Below are 26,206 nucleotides of genomic sequence, written 5' to 3'. Positions count from 1 at the left end.
TTCACTTCACAGCCTGCCTTGCTCTCACCATAGTGTGGCTAATGGTTCCTTTAGTTATCTGTGTACCTGCCCTGGCAGCATGAAGCACCTTGTGCCTGGATGCTTTTGCGAGGGTACATTTAGCATGCCCTTTGGTCTAGCAATGCACTGGAGGCAGGGAAGAGCTAAGACTTACCCTCATTTCTGGGACAAGAAAGTACTCTATGGGTTTGCAGGATGCAGGTGTGTTAGGGTAATCAGCAACATATAACCTCCAAATATCAATGGCCTGGCACAGGACGAATTTATGCCTCATTCGGGAAGGCTGGCACACCAACTCTGCTCCAGGTAGTAACTCTGGCACCCAGAGCCCTTCCAATTAATAAACTGGCTGACCTTCTCTCGAACCTGTTCTCTCTCAAACCTGTGCATTTAGTCAACAAGCAGTGTGCAGGCTTCTGATGATGGTTTCTGGGGAAAAGACCCGACAGTGGTGTGTGTTCCACCAGCATTCCACTGGCCAAAGCTGGTCCTTAGACTGCTGTCAAAAAGTCCTAGGAAGTGGTAGCCATGTGAGGAAGAGGAAACAGTCTTGGTGAGCAGCTAGTGCTGGCCATCACAAATAAAAGACACACGGGTGTGTACTGGAAGCTCCAGGTGATCCTTCCCCGACTCACCTCTTCTTCTGCTTGTTTAACCAGATCACTCCAGGCAGCAAGGCAGCCCAGTCCCAGCTCAGCCAAGGAGACCTTGTGGTGGCCATTGATGGCGTCAACACAGATACCATGACCCACCTGGAGGCCCAGAACAAGATCAAGTCTGCCAGCTACAACCTGAGCCTCACTCTGCAGAAGTAGGTGGAAGCTCTCCAGAGAAGGGGGCCCAGGGTTCGTGTGGGCATTTGACAGGGACAAATGGGATCGTCCCCAGCATTTGCATGGGTTTAGTATTGTGCTACAGAATTATATAGAAAGGACGGGCTGAAATCATTATCAGGCTACCACTGACTCATTTTCTAGAAGTGGCTTAGGCAGAAAGCATGGCCACAGCGCCACTGGAATGTGGATGGCTGGACCTGGAAGCCCAGTTTCCTCTTTCCTCAGGCAGCCCTACCCTCACCCCATGCAGAAGAATTCTGTCCATGCTGGGGGAAAAAAAACTTCAGGGTTATGACTGCTTATCCTGCTCAAGCCCAGGGCCTCCCTCCCTCAGGAGAGCAAGTGAATAGGGTGGGCGGTGCACCTTGGGCTCCATGACGTCACTATCCAGCCCCCAATCACCTCCAGGAACTTTTGTCCAGGTGCAGATGTCCTCACTGGGTCCTGTTTCCGGTTTATCTAGGTCCAAGCGTCCTATCCCCATCTCCACAGCAGCACCCCCTATCCAGTCCCCGCTGCCAGTGATCCCCCACCAGAAGGTAGGTGCTGGCCATTGGTAGTGGGGTTCACTCAGCCACGGTTCTTGGAGTGTAACCTTGCCTGCCTGCCCTTGCCACTGATGGCCCTCATGGAAAGTGTTTGAGCCCCCTTCAGATGATGCATGGAGTCGTGGGCATGCCTACCTGGGCCCAAGATACCATCCCAGGCTGGTCTGAGAAGAAACCAGCTTGGGAAAATGTGTGCTGAGAAGATGGCCAGCATTCTAGCCAGGAAGGAAACAGTTGTCTGTCTAGAAGACTCTGACACTCAGTATTTGGAGACACTGAAACTGGAGGCCCCATCTTGAGTCAGTCATCCCTGGATGCACTTCCAGGTGTGAAGAGACCTTACTGGCCCTTGTGGGGGAAAGGGGTTCCGTCACACAGACTCTTCTAGTTTCTAAGTGTCTATCCATCCCTCCCAGCTACAGACTCCTTTTGCCCATTAGAAGGACTAGTTAAGTCTTAGAGACCGGCACAGGAGAGGAGGAGCAGCCAAAGCCTGGCCCCAGATTTCACCCCTAGATTCAGAGTTCTTCCCAGACTCTTTCTAAGCAGCTGAGCCCTGAAGGCTCAAGGGCCCAGTCTAAACCCATGGCTCCTCTACCTACTCCCTCACTAGAACTGTAGACTGAATCGGGTCTAGCCAATGGGGAGATGGAACAGTAGGAGAGACAGGAAGAGAAGCCTCACAGAGGGTCATAGGTAGAAAGACCTGGCGAGAAGGCTACTGGGAGAAATTGGCCACTTAAATGTCCCAATAGCCCAGTTGCTTCCTTAGGTCCCCTTGGTACCTCCACCCTAAATGTCAGTCAGCCTTGGTTAGGAAGGGTCTTCTCCGGGCGGGGTCAGTAAATCAGAAGGTTTGTCTGCACTCATGGAGTATCCATTCAAAGGGGAAGATGTGCGTGGGAGGAATAGACAGGATAGTGGTACCTTTACCATCCCTGAGCCCTGTATCCTCCCGCATCCTCCTTCTTGGCCCTCGGGGACAGGCTTGGTTTTCTATGAGGAGCCTTGCATTTTGTCTAGATGGATGTCAGCCTCTAGACCAGAAGCAACAGGCTCCTCTCCTCCTCTCCACTCAAAAAAGGCCTGCCTTTCCAGTGGCCCAGCTGGGTGATTCATCCAGCAGGCTGCAGGCTGTGGGTGGTGGGCAGAGGTGCTCACACTAACCCATCTGTTTCAAGTCCATACAGAAGCACAGCCATGTGTGGCCTCTAACCACTGTCTTCTCTCTCCCCTTCATGGTGCTGCCCTATGCCAGGACCCTGCTCTGGACACGAACGGCAGCCTGGCGACTCCCAGCCCCAGCCCTGAGGCGAGGGCCAGCCCAGGCACCCCAGGCACCCTGGAGTTCGGGGACACCTTTAGCTCCTCCTTCTCCCAGACCTCTGTCTGCACCCCACACATGGAGACCTCGGGGCCTGTCCTTCCTCTGGGCAGCCCAGTGGCCAAGGCCAGCTCAGAGGGTGCACAGGGCTCAGTCAGCCCCAAAGTTCTGCCAGGCCCCAGCCAACCGAGGCAATATAACAACCCCATTGGCCTGTACTCAGCAGAGACGCTGAGGGAGATGGCTCAGATGTATCAGATGAGCCTCCGAGGAAAGGCCTCAGGTGCTGGACTCCTAGGAGGGTAGGTAAAAGGCATCTTGCTGTCCAGTATGGAGGCATCTGGGTCATCGGTGCTCACCATAACAGCCTGGTCAGATGGTCAGGGGAAGGAACAGGCCTTAGCACAGCCAGCCTGCACTCTCAAGGCAGAAGCAACTTAAAACAACACCAGCAGGGATCCTATTGACGTTGCTGTCAGCCAGGCATACCACTGCTTTGTACAAGCACTCTGGAGAGATGTGCCAGCTCTTTGAAGCCAAGGAAAGGTTAAACTGAGGTCCAGATGCCAGCTACAACTAAGTGGCTAAGCTAAGCCCATATGCAGGAGACTCAGACTTCCCAGATTTTCACCCCAGGCCACACCCTGTCCCAAAGGTAACACTGCTCACTGCCTTTAGGAACTGAGGTGCTAAGAGACAGACTAGTCCCCACATCTCTGAGATCTCTAAGGCAAGGCCAGGGAAGAATTAGAGAAAAGAAAGTTCTCTAAGGATGACAGTAGTCTAGGAAGGCTGCCTGGAGGAGGGAGTGCCAAAAGTACCATGGAGAGACTGGGCAATGGTATGCGGGGAAGAGGTTTTCAGGACTGACCCAGGCTAGTAGGGTGGGCTACAAGGAAGCAAAACTCTGAGGAGAAAAGAGTGTGGAGAACAAGAAGCCATCTCTGGTCCCAATAGTCTAGCTAGGAAGACTCCATGGGAATGGAAGTTGAAAGAACAAGGAGTCAGGTTACTGTGAAAGGGTAGAAGGGAGGGATCCCCATGTGTGCATGTATCAGCTGAGAGACCTCTGTCCCCTTGTCTCACAGTAACTCTGCACAGTAACTGCCCTGTGCAATGGGTGTGATTGTCTCTAGGTGCTAAAGGAACAGTAGGCTTAGCTGAGGCAGTGTAGCCTAGTGTCTCAGAGAGAGGAATCAGTCTGTTCTCACCCCCTGAGTCACTGGAAGGATAAAGAGAATGTCTCATGTCCATGCACTCACTCCGTGTACTCACTGGCCAGAGTCTCCCAGACAATATTCAAGAGTCAACACAGGAACCCCATCCTCTTGGCTCCAGCCACATCCTCCTTTGCTCTTCATGCCCACTAGACCAGAGCTTCCTGAGTTTTCAACTTCCTTAGCTCCTTCTGGAATCTGAGCAAAGCCAGCCTCTGCTCATCACGGTTTCCCCAACCAAGGAGCCAGAAAATTCTAGGACTACCAGAGTAAAGATGGCCTCCTTTTTCTGCCTTTGATGGGTAGGTCTTCCTGGTCCCTTCTGGACCTATCCCGGGCAAGAAAGTTGTCTTCTGGTTGACTAGGATCACTGGAAAGCCTATCTGCAGTGATGGCAGTGTCTCCTTGACTGAAATCTTACTCTGAGTTAGGAACTGGTTCTTTTTTATTATTATTAATTAATTTACTTTATGTGTATGGGTGTTTGGCCTCAGTGTGTATCTAAGAGACCGCCTGATCCTCTGGAACTGGAGTTACAGACAGTAGTGAGCTGCTGTGGGGTGCTGGGAATAAATGCCAGATCCTCTAGAAGAGCAGTCAGCACTGAGCCATCTCTCCAGTTTCATAGGAACTGGCTGTGTCAGTAACTTCAGAGGCGGGCATTAATTTCCATCATCTTAGCAACTCAGATACAACATGCAATTGTTCCAAGATCATGTAGTTAGTAAGAGGCAGACAGAACTAATAGTTTGATCTGCCCGATTCTATCTTGATTTGAGATGGAACAGGGGAGGTAGGAAATCAGGAGCCTGATCCCTTCCTCCCTGGACTCCCAGGTGCCAAGCTCTTTGGTGCAAATGCTGTCCAGAATCTACCTGCAAACGTGGAAGTTTTCACTTGACAGTCAGAGGAGCAGGAACCAACAATGTCCTCAGTGGGCCAGGGGAAGAAGTTAGGCTGGGGTTTCATTCAAAGTAAAAGCTGATGCTGTCAGTGTTGGCAGAGTAGGCAGGAAAAGCTGGGACCTCTCCTGGGCTGAGGCTCCCCGCTTCACTGAGTGTCTAACTGCTTGAAAGCAACAGAGCCGGCAATTCTCCATGTCCGTCTGTTGCATACATCCTGTGCTGAAGGCATAGCCCATCTGCATGGTAGACATCTCCTTCATTCTGGTTTTTGTTTTGTTTTAGATTTTTATTTTATTTTTATGTCTGTGAGTGTTTTGTCTGCATGTGTATCTGTGCACCACCAGAAGAGGGCATCAGATTCCCTAGAACTGGAGTTACAAATGGTTGTGAGCTGCCACGTGGGTGCTGGGAATCAAACTCTGGTCCTCTGGAAGAGCAGCTGCAATTCTCCAGTGCTTGCATTTCCTTCTTGAGATGGTGGATCTTGCCCAGATTCACAGCTTTGAGAAGAAGCATGGTTAAAAATTGACCTATGTCTTCTCATGCTCCAAAAGAAACCCCTTTCCTTACTCTCTGAGAAGCTCATGGTGTGGTTCTTGGCAACTGGATCTCTGGGGAGACCAGTGGGAAGCAAGGACAAGAAGGCCTGAGCAAGCTGTGGGCCCCACTCCTCACCTTGAAAGGCACCATTCAGTGGCCCCATAGGGCAAGGGCTTCTGAGTGACACTATCTCTTTTCTGAGCTATGTGTGCTGCAGGCATCCAGGCCTTGGGGGGTTGGGGGGGGCAAGAACCTAGCAGGGGGAGCAATTAGTGCCAAAGAAGGAGTTGTCTCCTGCTTAGGACAGAGGCATTCCTCACCCAATCAGGCCAACACTGCCCTCTGCAGGGGACACTGGGCTGCTCAGGGCAAGAGCTGACCCTGCAGCTGTCAGCACTGGCCAAACATGGAGAAGAAATGGCAAAGCCAAGCTGGCCTTTTCCTAATATAGACCCACTTGTGGCTATTTTGAGCACAGGAGGACAGAAGAAATTTTATCAGCTCTGAGACAGTAGGGGGCCTGGACCTGAGCAGATACAGCCCCTGCACCCTGAGATGGGAAGTCTTTGGCTTTCCAGGATCCTGGTTGTGGGGTGACCAGGACCAGGCTCACTGGGCTAAAGTTCTCCCTTTCCAGAGTCCATAGTGGACAGATCTAGGTAAGCAGAAGAGTATGGAGACAATGTCCATCCTCCCCTGCCCTCTGTTGTTTAGATTGCCAGAGAGGGCTGCAGGGTAGGGTCTGCCACCACTGGCGATCTGCATTTAAAGAAGCATCACACAGATGATGTATTCCCCCAAGAAGTACATATTTCATTTTCCCTACCAGAGTGAGGACAGTGTTCCTCTGTACTGCCTGTACCTGGTGGCTCCTGCTGGGGGCTTTCCTATGAAAGCCTTGACCATACCCTCCTCCTGGGACTCCTCCAGCCTCTCCACTGTCCCACAAGGCCTTTGGGACCCACTGCTCTCTGCTCCAAGAGGAGTGAGCAGAGCTGTCTGCCATTCTTTTGGGAGAGAGAATAGGGCCCAGGGGCTATGGGTAACCCTGCTGTACACAACACTACAACGCTTCTTCAGGGAACAGGCTCATAAGCTCCTCCCACCCCGTGAACAGAGGGACAAGCTGCAGGTTTTCACCTCTGGGGTATCCAGGCAGAAGGAACTTGGGGTCTCGGCCCTTCTTGAAGCAGCCTCAGTACTCATGTCTCTATCTCAGCGTTGTCTCCAGGGTCTACAGCCAGGTTAGACAAATGTGACCCATGTACCTGTATAGGAGCTCTTGAGCCAGGCAAGAGGTCGCCTCCCCTGGCAGAGCTGGGGATCACCATAGAGGGAGTCCGGACACCTCCTACCCAAACTAGAGACCCTGCTTCCTGGTTCTGTGCTTTCTCCCTCCTCACTTCTTCCTCCTCAAAGACTTGAGGTTTCGCCAGTCCCTCCTCCTTCACGACCAGTCTGAAGATGGTCCCTACAGCCGAGCTTACCTGGTAGAAGCCCCACTCTGACTATCTATCTTCTTTTGCTTTTTCTCTCCTCCCAGGTGGTAGCCAATTCTCCAGCCAAGTTAGTATCTAAGGACAGCATGTGTGTGTGTCCCTGTGTGCCATTCCAGCATGCACCTGCCATCTGTTGGGTGTGGATGGTGTGTGCCTGCCGGCATGTGTGCATATGTGCATGTGTGAGTCTGGGTGCACTGTGCCCTAGATGAGCCTGCACGGGTGTTTGCTGGAGTATGGGGGGGAAGCCGTTGCAAGGGACGGGTGTCTATGTGATGGTCTCAATTCGGCTCCCCATTTCCTGCTCCAGCAGCTTAAAGCTTTAGGTTAATTCAGGTGTGTGAGATGCTGCACTGTCACTGACCTGTGTGGCCTGAAGACCTCTCTGTCCCAGTGGGATCCCTGAGAAGGACTGCACTTGATTTTTATCTCTGCTTGGGCATGTACCTATCTGTTGAAGGAAAGATCCCTGGATGGGTAGAGACTAACCGGCTACAGCATGCTGGACTGGAGGGGCCTGGGCAGCCTGAGCCATCTTCCAAGGAAGAAGCATGTGCATAGAAAGATGTGGAAGAACAGAGTCCCAGTCCACAGAGGAGCGACTGGCAGGATAAGCCCCTCGGTGGAGGACCTTTGCTCAGAGCCTCCGAGTCTCTCTGAGTGTGCCCAGTGTGACTGCTTTTCGCCTTTGGAACGTCTGGACTCTGCTTGTGCCGCTGCTGCTTCTGTCACGTGGCCCAGCTTTTGTCCCCTTCCCAAGTTCCACCCCCCTAAACTCTCTCGTGGCTGCTTCTCCATAGTAGTGCTGTGTGTGGTGGGAGTGCGCACCATGCCCGGTGCCCCACTGACTCTAGGAGGGAGTCTGGGCTGAAGTGGAGCCTGAAAGGGGAGCTGGGAGAGATGATTCGGGTGGACATGAAAGCTTGATCTTCTGCACAGGGTCTTGGGGGTGCCAAGAATTTTCCTGGCCACACTCAGGCAGCCCACATGGGTAACCTACTTGGGCCAAGACCTCAACTTTCGGAGCTCTCTCTCCACATCCCACTAGCACCTTGGCCTCGACTTCCTTCGTAACTGTCACCTGTTGTCCTCTCTCCCCCTTCCCTTCCCCTCTTTTCTTGCCCACCTTCCTCAGCGCCGACTACCAGGAACGCTTCAACCCCAGCGTCCTGAAGGACTCAGCCCTGTCCACCCACAAACCCATTGAAGTGAAGGGCTTGGGAGGCAAGGCTACCATCATCCACGCTCAGTACAACACCCCAATCAGCATGTACTCACAGGATGCCATCATGGATGCCATCGCTGGGCAGGCCCAGGCCCAGGGCAGTGACTTCAGTGGGTAAGCGCCTTCCCACTCCACATGCCCACGGAGGCTGCCACGCACTCACGGAAACAGCTTTCTTCATTCACCTTGAGCCTCCTGGGTTCAGGCCACTGGAGGGGGTGGTCCAGCCTTCACCGGGGACTTCCAGAATGTGTTGCCCTCTCTCTCTTCAGAGTTCAGTTGTAGGAGAACTGGTAAACACAGAATGTCTATTTCCTCAAAGGAATTGTGAGTCTGCACTCCCAGGCTTCTGTGAGAGGGGCTGGTTAGAGACTTCTGTGGTGCTTTTAAAGGAGTATGGGAAACCCCATGGACCTCTCATACTTGAAGCCATATGGGGGTAATTGCTCTATTCTTCCAGTGATGTGCGTCAGTCTAGGTACTTGATGGCTTTGTTTATTGGAAGAGGCCTTAGGCCAACAGCCACCCAAGGTGCTATGGCAGTCAAGCTCATGATGGGCACTTCTCTTCTCCACTTTGACCCAGGAAGCCTTGCTTCAGGGCAGTAGCATTTAAAATGCCCTTGGTTCCTGGGATTGGTCTATTAGCTTGGTGGAGGAACTTGAGGGTGATCTAAGGACAGCGTAGAAACTCAGATGAAACAGGTACAAGCATTGACAGGGTCTCTCTCTCTCCTCCTATCTTCTCCTCAGCCCCGTTTCTGTCTCCATCTTTGCGTCTTTATTTCTTTCTGTGCATCTCTCTTACCTCCTCTTTATATCTGTCTCTTTTCTCAGTCTTTCTATCATTGTGTCTTGTTTTTATCTGTCTCTGTCATCTGTTTTCTTATGTAAACACGAGAGAGAGAGAGAGAGAGAGAGAGAGACAGAGAGAGAGAGAGACAGAGAGAGAGAGAGAGAGCGCAAGCAGAGGTGGGGGCAGTCATTCCTTTTTTTCTGCTTGGGAATGTCAAAATGTAGTGCTCACCTCTCTAGGCAACATTTTTATTATCCCTGGATGATCAGAGATTCCCAGCAACTCAGGAGAAAAACACTAAGGGCACACTAAACTTTCTCTGAAACTATGAAAACAAATACCATCCGAAGGACATTAAAAGGTTCCAAGAAGTTCCTACAGGACCAGAAGAAGCCCTTGTGGTCATGGCGTACATGCAGAGGCCAGAGGATAGGCTTGTCCTGAGCTTCAGGAGAGCGTGACCCCGTCTCAGAAAGGCACTACTTTTCTTCGACCACCGGGGGGCAGACGTTGTCTATTTTGCAGCCACTAGTCCGGAACCTGTTCATGATTGCATCCCTTTGTAGACATCTGGGCTGTGTTGACTTACTTAAATCGCTCATTCAGGGGAAAAAAAAATTGAGCGTGCAATTTTAAAAAACAATCATTAGCTCATGTACACTCAGAAAAACAAGTTTGACTGACTCAGCCCAAAAGCCAACAGGGATTTCTGGCTAACGTTTGTTTGTGGCATGGTCTTTGGTGTGCCCTTAAAAGTAGTAGTCGTCACCAAAGGAAAGTCAAATGGAAAATAATGGATGGACTGCTCATCACACTGTATTTTCTGTACACTGGGAAAACTTCTATTATTGAATTCTACTATCAGGGCGCCTGTGATTCAGAGAATATGGTGCTCTGTTGATTAATCTGTCTCTCACCCGTTTCCTTCCCTTCCCTGCCTCTCATTGCTAGCGTGCCTGGAAAGGATCAACCTTTTCCCTTCCTTTTAACTCAAGCACGCTGAGCTGATGCCGGTGGCTATGGCGCAGTGAGGGACCCTCCTGGCCATAATGTTTTCCGTTTCTGCTGTTATTTCCACAGTTCCTTCCTCACTGACAATTTTCTTTTTCTCTCTCTCTTCCTCCTTCACCCACCCCACCCCCCTAACTCATTTCTGGTCCTAACCCTACTCTCTTGTGTGCGCTGCCCCTCTGCTACCCCATGACGGACACGCACTCACGGCTGGGTTTCCTTCTGCTTGGCAGGGCGTCTCCGCTGGCGTAAGTAGACCTGCAGCGTCCATCCGTCCGTCCGTCCGCCCGTCCGTCCTGTCATCTGTCTCGTTGCAGGATGGTGTGTGGGTTTGGTGGGATGTGTCTGAGGACAAGCGGTCAGTTTGTGCGCTCTGACCACCTTTTTCCTCACACCCACCTCTTAGCCACACAACATCCTCTGCAGCCCACACAGACAGATGCTTTTCTTCTGGAGTCCACCATGTCAATGTGACTATGGGTCTTGGTACTCAGAGTGCGCCCACCCCAGGCTGAGGCTTCATTCCTGCCTTTTCCTTGCCGCGCTTTGGTGAGGTTTTCCCAGTCTTTCCTAGCTTCACTGGGACTTGGCACACACGAGGTCACAATGTACACTGGGCTATTCATTCAGTGCTAGAATGTTGTGGTGTCTAGGAAGTCAGTCCCCCCCCCCCCCAAATAAAACAGTGAGATCTGGTTGTGCCCAAAGACCTTAGGAATCCTTAGAATCCTTCCTATAAGGGAAACACCTTTCTGTGGGAAGAAACCCAGGCTTTCCTTTGTTTCTCTCCCAGCTGTGAGCTTCTCTCTGGATGGACCCCAGAGGAATCTGCACGACCCATAACCGATCTCAATCATAATCTTAAAATACCTAGCTCTCAAGGCTAAAGACTTCAGGAAAGTGGAGGCAGGGGCATGGCCTCCACCCCTTCTCCATCTCTGCTGTCATAGCTTAACGTGAACCAGGCCTAAGGAACCAAACCTGGGAGACTAGACCAATTCTATCCAGCTCCTTGACTTGTGTACTAGGATGATTCTGTCCTGGCTAGCCAGTCCCCACAAAGGACAGGGCAGATGAAGCCAGGCAGGAGGGTGCAAGATAGGGCTTGCCTCAGCTGGGCTGTGTCTCCGTGTGGTCAGAGCATCTGAGCCAGGTAGTCCCTGGTAGGCAGGTGTGGCCTTTGAGCTTCCTGACTATAAAACACTTGGCAGAAAGGACACTGGGCAAACCAGGTATGGAAGCATATAATCTCAGTACTCAGGAGACTGGGGCAAGAAAGGCTACATAGCAAGACTCCGAATAATAATAATAATAATAATAATAATAATAATAATAATAATAATAAAAAATAGTGGAATAAAAACTAATAACAAAAGGAAAAAAGAACATTGGGCTGGGAGCTGGGCCACCTAAGTTGTCATTCAATTGTGTTCCTGTCAACTATAGCCTGGGGCTACTCAGATGGCCTCTCTGGACCTCAGTTTCAACATTTCAGAGAGGAAAAGGTTAGCAGGCAGGTTTACTGTCATAGGCTTGTCCCGAGCACCCCCTGACATCTGAGAGGGTTTTCTGGGCAACTCAGATTCACAGTCTGACCCATAAAACTTGAGTCAGGTAGAAATTCCAGCACCTGAGGAGCTCTCAGATCCCTGCTGGCTTCAATCTGAAGTTGGAGAAAAAAAAAATTATCCCCACTAAGACTTTTGAGCACCTACTATGCAAGTCAGACCCTAGGAGCTTAAGGGGATATCAGCAGATTCCCCTCAAAAGACTATGCTGCTTTGGGGCACAGACCATGCCTGTAACCTCATTCCCAAGTTCCTCCTCTGTCCCCAACTATACCCCCCTGCAGATCTTGCCAGGACTCAGCAAAATTTCCTGCTTTGTTTGTCATAGTACTTTCTAGCCAGGCTGATCTCCTGCAGCTGAGCCAGAAGCCCCAGGCATCTTCCAGCCACAAGCCATTGGCAGCTCCCTGTCTGGATCTGTGGGTGTGGGGAGGCCACTGGATGATTCCTGAGCTAGCCTCTGGGTCCCTCAGGCAGACTGTTCTCACCCTGCTCCTCACAGAGGTGGCTCAGGGAAGCCAAAATCTCTTCAAGGAGACCTACCTCCTCCTTTCCTATAGGGTCTCCAACCTATGGGGTGGGAACTTGTTCAGATCCAGGATTAGAACTGGAGAGGGGCCAACAGGAAGGATAGAAACCTCATGGGCAAGAGGAGCCTCTTTCCCACTGGGCCTTCCCTGACCTCTGAGCCTCTGAGCACCGAACCCCAGGCTTTTCAGCTCTTGTGATAGTAGTGATGAAAACAGGGGGCACAGATGTGGGGGAAGGGACTCAGTGGGAGAACAGAGTGGGGGTGGGGGGGACTGAGTTCAAGAATGTCCTCTGCTCACACCCCTTCCCGACCTACAGGAGCCTCCCTGTGAAAGACTTGGCGGTGGACAGCGCCTCTCCCGTGTACCAGGCTGTGATCAAAACCCAAAGCAAGCCGGAAGATGAGGCTGATGAGTGGGCCCGCCGGTCCTCCAACCTGCAGTCTCGTTCCTTCCGCATCCTGGCTCAGATGACTGGGACAGAATACAGTGAGTGAACGTGTTTTTAAGTGTGGTTAGGAGAGGGCAATGCAGAGAAGTCATGGCTCCTGCATAGTCTTAAAGCCTATGGAAGCTGAGGAGTCAAGTCGCCTGCCCTTGAAGATGAGCTGACACAGATAGAGCTGGCCGCTGCTAGAGAGCTTCTGGGTCCCTAAGAGGGTCTTCCCTTCTAACCCCAAACCCTAAACAAGAACTTGTCATAGGCTTGTCATATAGCTTCCAGCAAGGCGATGGCCTGGCACATACACACTCATTGCCACCACTGACAAGATGGCACAGGAGAAGTTCAGGGCCTGGCTGATTCTTAGGGACTTAGTGTCCACAAAGCTCTAGTGGCTTTTCTTCCTATGTTCACTGTGAGTTCTGACCAACTTCTTTCTCCCGCAGTGCAAGACCCTGATGAAGAAGCTCTGCGAAGGTCAAGGTAGGTGCCTAGTCTTGGGTTCCATGGCCTTGCGTTCTAACCTCATCCCTCCCCAGGTAGCCCCCAGGCCACATGACTCATGGAAAGAACCTTTCATGATCATGTATTTGAAAAGCTCAGCCCTTAAAGGGCTCCCGCAGATTCAGGCTTGGGTGGCTTTCCCTGGTCACTGAGGTAGACACAGGAGTAAGGAATCTAGGCTTTCCTGGCTCCCTTTCTGGGCAGGGGCAGGGCTGCTTTGGCCTTCGCTGGGCTTTGGAGAATAAAGACATCTTTCCCTGTGAGGGCAGCGGGCCCATGCCTCGCCTGCACACTGCAAACTTTGAGCTTTTCCCTGGTCAGTCTGAAGGCTTGGTACTGTGAGCAGGCGCACAGAGGGCCACGCTAGGCACGAATACCTGACCTCTAGACTCTCCTGCCCATACATACACCGAAGTACCAGTTCTATAAATTACTCGAAATATAACAGTGGCTGCAAGAAAGTATGAGCTTTTGGCACAAGGAGGGGTTGTATAGGGCTAGGTATCTCAGGGCATAGTCTCCTGGTCAGTGGCAAGTCTGGGTCACCACCACTTGCCTACTGCCTGTGCCCTCTTAGGAGCTATAGCCATGGGCACGAGTGGGGCATGGCTGTTTTGAAACCCACTGGAACCTGTGAGGGTCTTCCATGGTGAGGCATGGGGCCTGTGTGATTATCTGTCTACTTTCGGTAGTATGTCATCTGCATGTTCTTCCTGGACAGTCTGTCTGGGGCCATCAAGTCCTGTGGTGGTCTCTCTGGGAGGATCTGGGACTCAAAGGCATGTTCTCCCCTGAGCCAAGCTTTCTGTACTTGCTAACTACACATGGTGGCCACAGAACTCGAGAAGAGTAGAGTTCTCAAGCCAGCTGGGACTCCATGTGCATTTGATTGTTGAACTTGTATTTTTGCCAACCCGAGCTGCTCCTACTTTTTGGCTGGGAGTGTGCTCCTCCCCGGCCTGCTAAGGGTGGCATGTAGTCCTGAAAATGTGCTTAACCTCTGAGCTCCTGGAGCACATCTCAAACAGGGCACCAGAATGCTCCTGCCGCATTTGGCGCAGATGTGGCGAGCCAGCTGTTCTGTGTGGCTGAGTTCTCAGTTCTCCAGCCCCCCCCCCCCCCCCGTGCTCTGCTGACCTTACATGCTATTTCTGTGTTTTTCCCACCCTCTTCACTGAAACCACCCACATAGATGTCCCAGGAAGCAATGCAGACTTTTCCCAAAGAGTCAACTTAGGGGTCTTAATGCTGCCTCCCCAACACAGTAAACAGCTTACACCCCAGGTTCTTTTCATCAGGAAATCAACTGGAGACCATTTTCTTTCCTCCATAAGACACACCATCCTTCCTTCATGGCCTCTGCCTCCTCTGCCCACGTTATGCTCTTTTCCTGTTCAAACACACAGCAGTCATGCTAGGCTTATGCCGCGTCGCCAGCTGTTTATGCTTAGAAGGGGAGAGTCCCAGTAGGAGAGCTAACCTGTTCCCTGTTTCCCCTGGAACACTATCAGGCCTGCTATAGAGTTTTCTCAGGAGAAAATCTGGCAAGTGTTCCCAAGGAAAGGCTTCAGCCAGCTTCCTTCCTCAGTCCCAGGCCATTCCTTCCGAGATTCAGGTCCTTCAGTGGGACTCTGAGACTCCAGCAGACCTCCCCACAGGACCAGAGGGTGCAGGACTACTGACTCTGCCTCTTTTTCTGACTTTAATTTGTTGAGGGTTGTCCCCCTGGACAGAGCCTTCCATGTCTCCAAATCTTAGTAGCCTGGGGTTCTGGGACAGAGGCTGTCCATGCCCTAGTTCCATTACACTTGGAACAAGTAAAGTCTGCAGCTACTCAGGCCAAAGACTCATTCACTGAAGTGGCCATGTGAGCAGAAGAAAGCATGTTTGTCCGTTGCGTGCTGCCTTCAGACTGCTCAGGGGACCTGCGTCTCAGTGGTCAGAGCCACACCCTGACTCCAGAGTTAGAAGCTGACTCCCAGGGCCTGCTGATCCATCCTGTGGGCTGATGACAGCTACCACCCTGCTCGTCCCTCCTCCCACATTGGCCCCTAGTATTCTGGCACGCTGGCAAGTCTGAAAGCCACAGCTGGAAGCTGGGACTCCCAAGCACCACAGTCTAAGCAGAGCCAGCAGGCCTCCTTCCTCTCTCTTTTCACTCCTCTTTCTCTCCCCCCATGCTCATCCCTCTTCCTTCCTTGTCTTTGGCTAGCAAGGAATTTCCCAACAGTACCAAACAGAGTATGTTCACTAGATTCATAGAGGTTCTAGAATTGTCCTTCACTTTGTCACTGAGCACTGATGACAAACTGTCCTTGAGCCTAGGTGGGCTTTGCTAGAACTAGAAATTCAGTGGCAAGTGGCCCTGTCCCTATGAGAATGTTGTGAGTGTTTGTAGGGCTGCGTGGGCCATGCCACAGGATCTCTGCTTGTTCTGCTTTCATCCATTCACCCTGACTTCAGAGAGGCACAGGAAAGGCCCAGAACTCAGATAGCGGTTTCACTGATGAATTTCTGTGTGGCTTTGGACTGTGCATGTAGACATCTCTGAGCCTCTTGGTATAGTGGAAAGGTGGTCTAGGACCAGTGTCTTACAGCTATGTCAGCAATTAGCAGACCCCCAAATCTGGGCAACAATCTTTTAGAGTTCCAATGTGCTGGACTCATGAAGCAGAGCAAGAATATGCCAGATCATGCAGATGGGAAAGTGGACCTCTGTGAACATGGGGATGTGGGGATGTAAGGACCAGGACTTGGTGATTATGACTATGTGTAACTGTAAGACCAGCTTTGTCTAAAGTCAGTTGTCCTGGTTCGTGCATGCTGGTGACTCCTTTTTAAATTGGACTTTTCATTTTGAAGTAATTGCCAATTTACTTGCAGTTGTAAGAAATGAGAGGAGATGTTGGGCAGTGGTGGCACACGCTTTTAATCTCAGCACTCAGGAGACAGAAGCAGGCGAATCTCTGTGAGATTTGAGGCTAGCCTGGTCTACAGAGTGAGTTCCAGGACAGCCAGGGCTACACAAAAAAACCTTGTCTTGAAAAAAACAAACAAACAAAGGAAATGACAGAGAGATTGTTTGTGTTCTGTCCCACTTCCATTTCCAGCAGCAAAGCCTTAAGACATCATAGCATAATGTCACAGTGATAATGATGGCATCGCTTTGACCTAACATACAAACTGTTATACAACTAAGGCTACTCCACATGCCCCCATACAGACACACACACACACACACACACACACACACACACACACACACACACACACTTTCTGTTGACTAGCATTGGAATCATATAGTATATGACCATTTTAGGGTTGTTTTTTCCATTAGCAAAATTCCCTTGGACTTTATCCAAGTTGTTGAATGAACCAGTACAAATTTACACATGGACATTCTGGTTCTAAAATACAAAGTACCCAAACCCAAAACTTTTCTGGGCATCATGATAACACTGAAGGTGGAAGATCTTACCTTTGACCTCATGTCAAAACACAGATACTGGGCCAGGTGTGGTGGTGCACGCCTTAAGTCCCAGCACTCTGGAGGCAGAGGCAGACAGATCTCTGTGAGTTGAGGCCAGCTTGGTCTACAGAGTGAGTTCCAGGACTGTCGAATATCAAGACCTCTCAAAAGATTAACAGAAACAAAAGACACAGATGCTAGGCTGGGATATAGCCATGGCAGAGGCTTGCCTACATGCGTGAGGTCTGCTTGGAGGCATGTGGGGTAGCCTCAGATGTGTTCAGTCTCCAGGACTGCAGTAATGGCAAGAACAAAACATAGGCCTCACTAAACATTATCTTCAAGTTGTCTGTATAAAGTGTATATGCGATGTGAATGAATTTTGTACCAGGTCCCCAAGAGATCTCATTATATATGTACAAATATTCCAAGACCATCTGGATCAAGGTTCTCCAGTCTGTAGCTCATTTGTTCCTTTTTACTATTGAGTAGCATCTCGTGACGAGGATGTAGTAGTTAGATTTTTGATTTTTGTTTAGCTTTCGAATTAGTTAACTCTTTACAGGGCTACCTCTGGACTGCAACACCAACATTACTACTTTTTAACTGTGTGTCTGTTCAGGTTGAGTGTACTGTACTTATGATTAAATGTGGTGCCTGCCACCAGTTTGCATCTCTGCAATGAGGAGCTAGAGGCCCTTCTGCCATGAGGGCTTGGATCCCAGCATCATTGGCTGGCTTTTCCTTGCCCGCCCCCATTCCCTTTCTACATTCTTACCATGGGGTGCCGTCACTGTGCTTTCACCTGGGCAGCTGTGGTTGAGCCTCCCAGAGGCCCCACTGGCAGAAAGTAGCAGGTCCTACTCTTGTTTCTGTGGCAGTGAGTATGTGTATGTGCTTGTGAACTGGGGTAGGCCTAGACTGTGCTCAGGCCTGGGCTTGCAGGAGCCCTTGGTAGCATGTGAAGGCTTCTCTCTGGAAGTGATGAAGGTGAGGAACGCCAGTCAGTACAGGGACGCGACAGGTCTACCCACCAGCCCTCATCACTGAAGTTAAGTGTTCCTTCTTCTTAGTGCCCAGCTAGAGGACAGTTTATTCTGGGCCTGCCTGCCTGCCTCAGTCTCAAGAGCCCGCCGCCAAAGCAGCTCTGCCCAGCCCTAGCCCCAGTTGGTCAGGGATCCTGCCTCCCTTTGCCCACTCTGCCCATTGGCCCTCTAACCAGGCCCCTACTCTGTAACTTTCCCTCCAGCAAGGCAGGGACTTCGGTCCCTCCATTTTGTACCAGAACTCTAGTCTTGCCCCATCCAGCCCAAGCCTGCCCTCTAGAAAGTACCCCAAGGATGGCAACACATCCCCAAACCAGTTCCCTATATGCCTCTGTCCCAGCTTCAGGCAGGGAAATAGTGGACATGTTCCCTAACCCCTCTCTTTCTCCCTCTCCCTTTCTCTTTTTTCTCTGTCTCTGTTTCTATCTCTCTCTCTCTCTTTCTGTCTCTGTCTCTGTGCCACAGGGAAAGGTTTGAAACGGAACGTAACAGCCCACGTTTTGCCAAATTGCGCAACTGGCACCATGGCCTTTCAGCCCAAATCCTTAATGTTAAGAGCTAAAAGGCTGCTTGGACCCCCCTGGCCCCTGGCAGGCTGGACCCCGCCCCTCTCCCACACAGATCTGGCATGTGAACCCCATGGTGATGCTTGACAAGGAACACTGTGCTGGGGGCACCTCTGGTAGCCAACGGTAGCACTTCTGCTTTCTGCCCGCCCCAGAGTTGACAGCTGAGGCCCAGTACCACGCACTCAGTACCTCCTACCTCTCCAACCCCCAACCCAGTGTGACTGTCCCAGTTCCCACAAGCGGAGCCTCTGTACAACCCTCGTGCAAACATTTAGCTGTAGTCCAGAGAGGACATAATTGTGTTTGGTGGCCTAACACTGCCAAACAATGAAAACATAGTGGCCGCTGCTCATTTGCCCACCCCTTTGGGCATCTGGACTCATATTCACTTGGAACACATTACGTGCAGATCAGGCTCCTAGGTGGGAACCCTCTTCTCTATACTTGTGTGCTGGCTTCATAGTTCTTTCTCATGTACATACAAGCATGCTTGTTTTGAAATAAAGAGGATTTGAAATGAACAAACCAAGCCCTGATCTGCTGTGCCTGTATGCGTGCCCTGCACCCCACCTTGGGAGGGCCTTCAGGGACAGTGTCTAGGACAGAGAGGACAGGTATGGCCAATGGAGATGCAGGGATACTGCCCAGCATGTGAGCCCCAGTGCAGCTCGGCTCATTGCTGCTTTCCTACACCCACGCTAAGGATCCCAGGGTGAGGGACCCACACTGGGGTTCTATAGGCAGCCTTTGCCTCTCACAGGGCAGTGAGGATGGGGGCTACCCCAGGACTGTAGCTTCTTCTTCCACACGAAGCTCTGACTGACAGGTAGCACCATCTTCCCTCACCAACAGGAAAGCCTTTCACCCAGGCAATCCTTACGTTCAGCATTGTCTGGGTGGTCTGAGAGGTACTTCAGTGGGCATGCCTAGACAATGAGACACTTTACAGGGAAGCCAGAAGATGGAAGTGGGGGCTCCTGACAGGAAGATGGAAGGAAGACCTAGCAGAGTCTGGGTGACAGGAATGTAGAGAAAGGCCTCCAGCTGGGTCTGTGGCCTTGTGCTACTCTGGAGCATTTAGCCAAGCTAATCAGAACATCCTCGGCTTGAAAAACTCTAGCACCCACCAACAGGCTAGCGGTTTCAAAGCCAGCACTCTACCCACTGCCCAGCAAGCAGCCTGCATGAAGTCATAGGCTGGGAACATAAGGATAATAGCATTTGGAAAATGAAGGAGAGACCAGCCCTCAAGATGCCCTGCCTTCTCTGTGGCTGAATGGCTGGAACCCCGTTCCCATGCCTGCTGTTTGAAAACACTCTTTCTCTTTGGCAAACTCACCTGGAATGGCCAGCCAGGGAAGTTGCTCACTTCTATCCAGTGCTGAGATGCTCTCCTCAGTCTCTCTACCAGCCTGTTCCTTTTTAGCCTCCTACCTCTTTCTTCTTCTAACAGCCTGATGCCAGGGCCAGGGCAGGTCCAAACAATCATCCTCCTGACTGTGGGGAGGACATCTTCCTTCACTTAGGCGAGCTGGAACTCACCCATATTTGGACTGATGACTTACAAGGCCCAAGGGTAGGGCATAGGGTAGGAGGTGGCCAGGCACAGAGAAGTAGTATAGGTCCCAGGCAGTGGGTGGGAAAGGACCTGAGATAATCACTCAAGCTGATGGACTCAAAGCATTTTGTCACCAAGATGCTTCGCCTGTTAGTGCCCTCTTGGAGCCTACTAGTTAAAGCTCTGAAATGTTCTTACTTGCTTTCTAGCACCCCAGTGCCTCTCACTTCCCCCAGGCCACTGTGAGCAGCACCTTGTATGGCTCCATGCCAAGGTCCAACATAAAGCCTTAGGGGTAAATAAATAGGAGAGTTCTTCTCACTTAGCATCCTATGTCTGTGAGGGAGGCTCCTTCCTGGCTACCATGAATGCTAACAGACTCAGAAAGGGATGATGTATCTGTAGCCATAATGCAAGGTTGATAACGTGGACTCCAGAGGCAGGTGTCCCTCTGATTGGTGGATGAGATAAGGCTTCCTGGAAGTAGAGGCTAGTCTTCTTGATCCCGAAGGAGGGATGTGGTATGCGTAGAGAGGGGAGGCTGGGCAGCTGTCTAATTCGAGGGCACAGGGATGCTGAGGAGAGGAAAGAGATTGCAGATGACGGTATGATCATTTTGACCAGGATGCATGGATTGCAGAGCACGGATCGCAGTGATCTGGATACTGAGTTCGAGGCTATGAGATTTTGAATATATTTTGAGGGTAAAGTAGAGTGGGTAAAGGTTGCAGAGAACTGTTCCCACTACCCACTGCAGCTGACAGGCGACACTTACAAAGACCAGGGGGAAATGGGGGTCCTGTCCTTGTAACAAAGTGACATAGCTGAACTCCCTGAGCCATAGCCAGCAAGATGAAAGGCAGAACGTGGACCAGGAGGATGGCAGCATAAGCAATTTTTTGACCAATACCTGAGTGGGATTCTCTCATCATCCAATCAACAGACATCAACACACTTCACTGGGTCAGCCAACACAAGCAGCACTGACATCTCAGCCATGGCAAATTCCCTTTCCTGGCACCCGGAACAATCGTAGCATCACTGTCATCGACAGTTCCAACCCTACTCCAGGGACCACAAATCCCAAGGCTTGACACCTCCGCTATTCCAGACATACCACAGTCGCCAACCACCACGTCAACAAAACTCCAATCCTCACCGCCAAGGGCGACCACACAGAGTGAGGCCACAGGTCCACCTTGATACCTCCCAGACAGAGGAAAACATGAGCAGCAAGAGGGACCACAACTAGACAGGGCGATGCTCTCCCTTAGGCAGCCACAAGCATTGACTCTAGTTTGCATGGGGTTTATTTTTAACTAGGTATTTAAACTGAATTATGGGTTTGGGAGTAGAGTACATGCTTAGCATGTATGTAAGGCACTGGGTTCTATCCCCAACACACACACACACACACACACACACACACACACACACACACACAAAGAAGAAGAAGAAGAAGAAGAAGAAGAAGAAGAAGAAGAAGAAGAAGAAGAAGAAGAAGAAGAAGAAGAAGAAGAAGAAAAGAAAACAGGAATCTGAATCTATGACAAATGCAGGAAGCAATTGTGGAATTGTATGTAGGTTGTAGTCCTGGCTGGGGTGATCTCACGGGCACTTTCTTTAGGGCTAAAGTCAAGACAGTGTAAATTCTCCACAATTCTTGCTTGCTGGCACCTGCTTTTTGGAATTTCTGGAGACCCGTGGATCTTCATCTGAACTGGAACAAGACCCCAAGATTCTTCTGGATGTATTTTGATGTCTCTTCTCCCCCTCTCTAGAGCCTGGTGATTTCTTGGTGTCTGCAGACATTGATCTTAGAAAGGAAGCACTCAAAGAGAACTCAGAGTAGCCAGCACGTGTGCATGCCCATGTGTCCCTTATAGTGACCTTTGTCCCTGCCCTGTGGCCAATGGTGAACCTTTCTGGGACCTACAGCCAGCTCCAAATGCATTGTCTGAAATCCAGAGTTCATTTGGAACTCTTGCTAGGGAAGTCTGCAGATAGGCTGGTCAGGTAGCACCATGGACAAAGGGGACAGACGAAGCCAATGTTGTCTTTACCCAGACTGGACATTTTCATCACTCTTATCCTGTGCAGGGTCTTCAGTTTCTAGCAGTCCACTGGAAACGTGGGGTGGGACCAGGGAGGGCCACAAGGTTCTATGTCATCCTGAACCTTCCAGTACTTGGGCTGTGAAGAGGCCTTTAGCAGGGTTCAAGGTTCACAGGTTCTCTGGGATAGTCACATAATCAGCACGGTTTCCAAAAACAAGGTGTTTCATAGAGGATAGGCAAGTGGTTTCATAGATGTGTCAAGAACAGAACTGCTGAAAGCCTGCAAACTAGGCTGCCCATGGCTTCCTCTCTGACAGCTAGCCCAAGAAAGGCCCAGGCGGACATGGCTAACATTCTTACCCATCCAAATGTGCTGTTCCCTATGGGATAGACATCACACAACTGTTTCCTCTCTGGCTCTAATCTTTTCGTTCAGCTTTGTACCCTTTCCCTTTCTTACTGGGTGGAGACCAATTAGGAGATGCTTTGGTAAGCAGCTTGCAGCTTCCTTGCATTCCTACCTGGGACAGACAGGGGTATCTAACAACTTGCTACTCCATGTGTGGTCCCCAGATCGGGGAACTTGCTAGATGTTAGATTCAATCTCACTCCAAACTTAACTCAACCAGAAACTGCTCTGTGATGTTTTCTGTTTGGTTTGTTTTGAGACAGGATCTCACATTTTAGCCCAGGTTGTCCTAGAACTCACTGTATGTCTAACCCAGGCTAGCCCCAAACTCATAAAGCCTCTCAAATGATGTGGTTCCTGGTGTGTACCACCAGTCTACCTAGCTATGTGGCATTTCACCAGAGAGGCAATGTCTCCCAACCTCAGGTTCCTCATCTCCAGTTGAGACCCATAAGACTAATCATCCAGGGAGGTTGAAGGATGAAAGAAAAACATGGGCTAACACGGGCACGGTGGAGCCTTTGGAAGAGGGACATGTTGAGATGTTACTTACGTCCAGTAAGAGTCTGCCTTTGACCAGAGAGAGATTCTACTTGGTTGACCACAAGAAGACGTTTCTTTCTTCTTCTGTGAAATACTGGTTAGGGCTTCAAATCAAAATGCCCCTCAGTCATGTTGTTCAGATGGGTAACTTCCAGAACCTTGAGTAGATGAATTTTGTTTCCGTTTCCTTAGTTATTAAATAGGGTTGATGATGCCCCAGTAAAGGGCTGTTGTGAGACATTAAGGGCATAATGGTGGGAACATGAAGTCAGTGAATGAACAGCATGGGCTGCAGGAGCTACTACACTATGCGGGCAGGAGTTTCATTTGATCTCTCACGAGCATTGCAAGTAGAAACGGCAATCAGATATAAGAGCGATGTGGGTATGGGGGAACCTTCCTGTGGTCCAGGGAAGCTGAAGCAGGAGAATTACTTGAAGACAGGTGTTAGAGGCCAACCCTTTTAAGGGAGGGAGGGAGGGAGGGAGGGAGGGAGGGAGGGAGGGAGGGAGGTGGGTAGGGAGGGAGGAAGGGAGGAAAGGAGATGGGAAAGAAAACAGGAAGGGAGGGAAAGGAAAAGATTATATTTTTCTGCCTTCTCGTGGTTTGTGTGGGAGAGTGGGGTGTCATGAATGCTTGCTGGGGAAGGGATACTCACGTTTATACACACACACACATTTCTGTGCTTGTGTCTGGAAGCTGGAGGTTATTATCAGGTGCTCTCCTCCATTGCTGTCTACTTTAGTTTTTGAGGCAGAGCCTTCCACTGAACCTGAAGATTGGATTGCTGACAAACCCCAGAGATTCTCATCTTTGTTTTCCCAGAGCTAGAATTCTAGGTCACCACACCTGGCTTTTTATGCTTCTTATGTGGATGCTGGGGATCTGAACCAAGTCCTCATGCTTAAGCCGCAAGCGCTTTACTGACAGACATTCCTCCAGCCCTATGGTTGAATTTTTATTCTCTGATCCAGTCCTAGGAAGCAGAACTAACCAAGATGATCCAAACACTGACTGCTCTGTCTTAGAGAAGTCCCGGGGACAGTCTGACAGCTCACAGAATACACAGTCATTCAGGTGGAGGCATGTGGGCATCTGGTCTACCTGGACTGGCATGTGTTGGCGCTGGGTATGTCCAGCCTACCTGATCCCACTGCCCCACACTGGCAGAGCTGTGCTTCCCGGTTTCCAGTAGAAAGACCCTTCAGATCTCCAGGAACTTAGAACCATGGTTGAATCATGCTTGACTGTGTAGCACGCCTGGGCTACCTGTTGACACGAAAATCTTTGAGTGCAGTAGGTTCTACCTGTCCACTCCCCATAGATCCTGCCGATCCCCAGAGTATGCCATGAAAGGGGGCACTGGTTTCTGTATACCTGAACTGTCCTCGACCACATTACCCCTCTCTGGTCTAGCTAGTCTTGGTCTGCTTTCTAGGGTAGCTTCTAACCATCTGCAGTCAGTGTCTTGGGCTAAAATCTCCGTTCTCTTGCTCTCATGGATCTAGAGCCTAGGACTTTAAAATCTTTTCTTTTGGGGGGGGGGGTGCTAAAGCATCCCTCCCCAGAGGAAATGTATGCCCCCTCTGAATACACAAGCGGTAAGGGAAAGGGCAAAGGCAAACAAGATAGGAGAGGGATCTGGTTGATACCTAAATAATGCTTTTTCACTGCACTGTAGTTTGCTGAGAAAGGAAAACCTTCCGGGGAGTCAGGAAAACTGAGAGGTAAACATCCCTCCAAGATTATGTTGCCAGGCCCCTCCCCTTCTTTAGGTCTGATCATGCACTCCTGGGATTGGAGAGGTGCTCTTTCCCAGCACCTGGAGGGTGTGCCCTCCACGCATACTGAATCCAACTCTGTATGCCAAACAGGTGGTCCTTTCCACCCATCCCCTCCCATCCCCCATCAGACCTGAGGCCCACGTGACCTGTTGTCTTTTTTTGATCCTACCTCATCAGCACCCCTATTGAGCATGCTCCAGTGTGCACCAGCCAGGCTACTTCCCCGCTGCTGCCTGCTTCTGCCCAGCCGCCCACTGCTGCCTCTCCCGTTGTTGCCTCGCCAACCCTGGCCACAGCTGCTGCCGCCCATGCTGCTGCCGCCTCTGCTGCAGGCCCTGCCTCAAGCCCCGTGGAGAATCCGAGGTAACTGGCCCACAGATGCCAGACCTAACAGTGGGAAAAGGAGGCAAGAAAGGACCCACCCTGAGTCGATTTGTGGACAGCTGGATCCGGACAGCTAGGTCTTTGATGTTTTCTAAGGAAACCAGGACTGGTGCTTCTTGGTGCAGAGTGTGAAGGGGAAGCTGGGATACATTGTATGGGATGCACCAACTATGATTTATGAAAGGCTCTTGTTGCTCTGCCCTCCCAGAGTAACATCTCTAGTGATAGATAAAAGTCACACACACACACACACACACACACACACACACACGAACACAAATAACACATCACACATACATCCATCACAAAGGTACCCTGTGCACAGTCTTTATTCCTAGAACTCAGATAAGAAACATGAGAGTTATTGCCCATGAGCTGGAGGAAATCAAGGATGGCTCTTTGGAGGTGTGAGCATTGAGCTATTCAAGTCAGATAGCTTAGCCCACCTCCAACCTCCACCTTTCCCCATCCCTGGAGACAGATTTTTTTTTTGTGTGTGTAGCCCTGGCTGTCCTGGAACTTACTTTGTAGAGCAGGCTGGCCTCAGACTCCCAGAGATCCAGGCTGGCTTCAAACTCCCAGAGGTCTGCCCACTTCTGCCTCCTGAGTGCTGGGACTAAAGGTGTGTACCACCACTACCCAGCCCTTTCTTCTCTTGATGTGGAAGCATTCTAACTTCAGAGGCCCCTAGTTATAGTGGAACTTAACTCCCTCCTCAGTTGAGAGCTTTCCTATTTGAAATGTTGAGAGAGTGACCTCACCTCTGAACCTCCATTTCCTCACCATTAAGATGTTTAGAGAAGCACATGTATATTGAGGTCACTATTGGAAAAGGTTGTACATAAAACACCTAGCGCACACAAAACAGTTAAAATAAGTACTCTGAATCCCTGTGTCTCAGCCTGCCTTCCTGGGTACCCACCAAAACAGAGGCCAAAGGAAGGGGGCATGCAGGGAGGAGGAGGAAGAAGAGGAAGAAGAGGTGGTATTGGTAGTGGAGAAAGAGGAAGAAGAGGAGGAGAAGAGGAGGAAGGAGAGGTGTTGGCAGGTAGGTGGGTCATCCCAGAGTGGCCAGCTGGTACTACAGTAGTGTTGGCCCTGCTGTCTTTCCAGGCTTCCAGGAACTGTCTAGTTGCTATTTCCAGCCAGGACCCAGATTCCCCAGCCTTTAGGAAAAACATGCCTCTTTGGGTCAGGGTGCATAGAGTCATGGTGCAGCCTGAGGCAGTTTCCCAGCATCCGGTGTGGTGCGAAGCCCAGCCAGCCTTGCTCCAGCCCAACTCAGTCACTGGAGGGTTGAGCCTGGTCCTGGCCTCCAGAGTGGTCCTGTTCGAATTGTCCTAGGACAGGATTGAGAAAACTGCCTCCCCTCTTCCTCTGCCAGACTCTCTTCTCATTAGGGCCTTGCTTCCTTCTTAGAGC

General features: G+C 50.7%; 1 protein-coding gene across 9 annotated transcripts in view; it reads left to right on the top strand.

Moving 5' to 3' along the window:
• Ldb3 (LIM domain binding 3) overlaps positions 1-26,206 on the top strand; it is a 60,439-nt gene that overhangs the window by 8,507 nt on the left and 25,726 nt on the right. The window contains exons 3-10 of one of the 9 annotated variants that reach the window (XM_034497256.2): positions 681-832; positions 1,321-1,396; positions 6,935-6,957; positions 8,026-8,229; positions 10,155-10,169; positions 12,339-12,508; positions 12,908-12,944; positions 24,578-24,763. In XM_034497256.2, coding sequence (XP_034353147.1) covers positions 681-832; positions 1,321-1,396; positions 6,935-6,957; positions 8,026-8,229; positions 10,155-10,169; positions 12,339-12,508; positions 12,908-12,944; positions 24,578-24,763 — 863 coding nt within the window. Of the gene's footprint in view, positions 1-680; positions 833-1,320; positions 1,397-2,663; positions 3,032-6,934; positions 6,958-8,025; positions 8,230-10,154; positions 10,170-12,338; positions 12,509-12,907; positions 12,945-17,945; positions 18,583-24,577; positions 24,764-26,206 lie in introns of those variants that run through there. The other 8 variants (XM_034497263.2, XM_034497257.2, XM_034497259.2 and 5 more) reach the window with 8 other exon arrangements.

This window comes from Arvicanthis niloticus, chromosome 3 (genome assembly GCF_011762505.2).
Source record: "Arvicanthis niloticus isolate mArvNil1 chromosome 3, mArvNil1.pat.X, whole genome shotgun sequence".
Taxonomy (NCBI): Eukaryota; Metazoa; Chordata; class Mammalia; order Rodentia; family Muridae; genus Arvicanthis; species Arvicanthis niloticus.
The sequence above is the reverse complement of the archived record's forward strand: the minus strand, read 5'-3'. Positions and strand labels throughout refer to the sequence as shown.